This window comes from Gracilinanus agilis, unplaced genomic scaffold, assembly GCF_016433145.1.
Source record: "Gracilinanus agilis isolate LMUSP501 unplaced genomic scaffold, AgileGrace unplaced_scaffold54429, whole genome shotgun sequence".
Classification (NCBI taxonomy): domain Eukaryota; kingdom Metazoa; phylum Chordata; class Mammalia; order Didelphimorphia; family Didelphidae; genus Gracilinanus; species Gracilinanus agilis.
Window position 1 is genome coordinate 8,846 of NW_025389609.1, and position 2,170 is coordinate 11,015.

General features: G+C 34.1%; 1 protein-coding gene across 1 annotated transcript; it reads right to left on the reverse strand.

Annotated features, from left to right (window-relative positions):
• Window positions 1-361: 361 nt before the first annotated feature.
• LOC123255947 (spermatogenesis-associated protein 7-like) lies at window positions 362-1,272 on the reverse strand. The gene is made up of 2 exons (XM_044684655.1): window positions 1,219-1,272; window positions 362-964 (listed from the first exon to the last, which is right to left on the reverse strand). Exon 2 carries the CDS (start codon window positions 956-958, stop codon window positions 383-385), a length of 576 nt encoding a protein of 191 aa, XP_044540590.1. The 5' UTR covers window positions 959-964; window positions 1,219-1,272; the 3' UTR covers window positions 362-382.
• Window positions 1,273-2,170: the final 898 nt, after the last annotated feature.

Sequence of the window (2,170 nt, forward strand, 5' to 3'; positions counted from 1 at the left end):
CTCATTCGAGCCTTCATTGCAAAAAAACACTGAGGTATAAGTATGAAGGAATTGAGCCAAAGAAGGCGATTAACATGTGGCCACAAAGAAATGTCAGTGGCAGAACTAGGATTAGACTATAGATCTCCTGAATTCCAGACCTGTAGCACGTACTTCCCAATAGATAATATTGCCTCCTTATTTGAAACAATAGTTCTCCAATTACATGGATTAATATAGTAAATTGGTACAGATTATTTGTGAAGACTTGTTCTCTTACATGAAAAACTTCATCAGTTTCAAAATATGACAGAGACAGACAGAGAGAGAGAGACAGAGAGAGAGACAGAGACAGAGAGCAGAGAATAATTCACTAGCCATTTGGAATATTTATTAACTAACATCAATTATCCAAGGGAAATTGCTCATTGATTCCTTCAGAGAGATTGGAAGTTGCTGTTTCTGTATCATGATAATCATTCTCCTTAATGGAGTTTTGAACACAAGGGGGAGATATTTGACCCCAAAAACTTCCAGACTCTGTTTTTTCAAGGTCATTACTACCTTCCTCAAAGGAGTCTGTAAGAGATACAGGGTCCAGAGAAGTGTAGGAAACATCTGGTTCTTCAGGCTGTGCTGATGATTCAAGATTTGTTTCACCAATAACCTCATTATCTTCTGAATACTTATTTCCAGAGCTGGGTCGTACAATATCATGTGGGGGACTGAATGCCATTTCCTTATGAATCAAATCTTCAACCAGATTCTTATCTTGTAAATCCAGAGATTTTTGGTGTTGTTCATTGTTGGAAGGAGACACTAAGATTTCATTTTCATCTGTTAATTGTGTTGCTTCTGGAGTTCCAAGCTTTTCAAAAGCAAATAAATTTGACATATTTAGGGTACCATTTTGTTTTTCATTTTGCCCCTCAGGAGTACAGCCTAAATCGACCTTCAGGACATGAAGCATGTGACGCATTTTTTTCTAGAATTAAGGAGAAAATGATATTAATTTTCTCTCTTCAGATATAAAATGGAAGGGAAAACTTGAACTATGTAGGACTACTAAAGAGCATAATAATCTCGGGAGAATGGCAACTACAAAAGTTGAAATCTTCCCCAAGCCTTGTTTTATAAAAAAGGTTCTTGGAGGATTAGGGAGGAAGAGGAAGAGGGAAGAAAACCTTTAAAATAACTTTCATTAAGATTTTTATAAAGTAATATAATAAAAAAACAAACCTCCTCCAAATGATGTTTATTTTTTTCTATGTGACGCTCAAACAATCTCTCTAAAACCCTATAAACGACAAAAAAAAAGTCATGGTATCAAAATGAATTAACACGATACATAAGGCAAAATAAAAAAGACATGCATTTTATAGATACCTTTTAATTAAAAAAAAGATTAGAAAGAACTATCGAGATGCCTTTGTTTTTGTAACCATTTTAGTAACATTTTTAAATAGCTAGTAATTAGTAACATAATTCCTGGCTAATAGTTTTATTAACTTACTAACAAAAGTGCTCATTAATGTTTTTCTTCAAAAAAAGCAAACATCAATTCTCCCTGTTGTAACATTTTTTCCAGTTTGGATATCTGAGTACTCATGAATTTTTACACGTTAACTTCAAGTTGTAAAGCAAATAATTTTATTCAGGAAAGTAACTGAACTAGAATATTTCCAAAATTAAACTCATTAACTTCTTTCTGACTGCTTCAATTCTACTAATGGGAATGCCATTTTCTAAGACACCAAGGCACAAAACTTTGTAGTCATATTAAACTTTTCCTTCTCCCATTTCCTCTTTCTTCTCAAAACTGATACAGAAAAAAACTTATACATTCTAACACCCCAATATTTTCCAAATAGGTTCCCTTCTTGATGATGTAGCGTTAATTCTTTGTGCTTAGTTTATCAACAGACAGAAAATAAGGCAAAGGTCAAGATAAAGTGAACTGTGAACAAGAGATCAAGAAGAAATAGTAAAAGTTCCAGTATGTCAGAGTAGTAAATGGAATTTAGGGTAGGAATATCAAGGCATAATTATCATCACCCTCATTTGCTTCTAATTGTCTCAGTTTTTGCAAAAGTCTTCTCAGACTGACAACCTACCTCTAGTTTCCCTTCCTTCCTTCCTTCCTTCCTTCCTTCCTTCCTTCCTTCCTTCCTTCCTTCCTTCCTTCCTTCCT

Coding starts and splice junctions, on each gene's coding strand:
- LOC123255947 (XM_044684655.1), bottom strand. CDS start 958: ATGCGTCACATGCTTCATGTCCTGAAGGTCGATTTAGGCTGTACTCCT.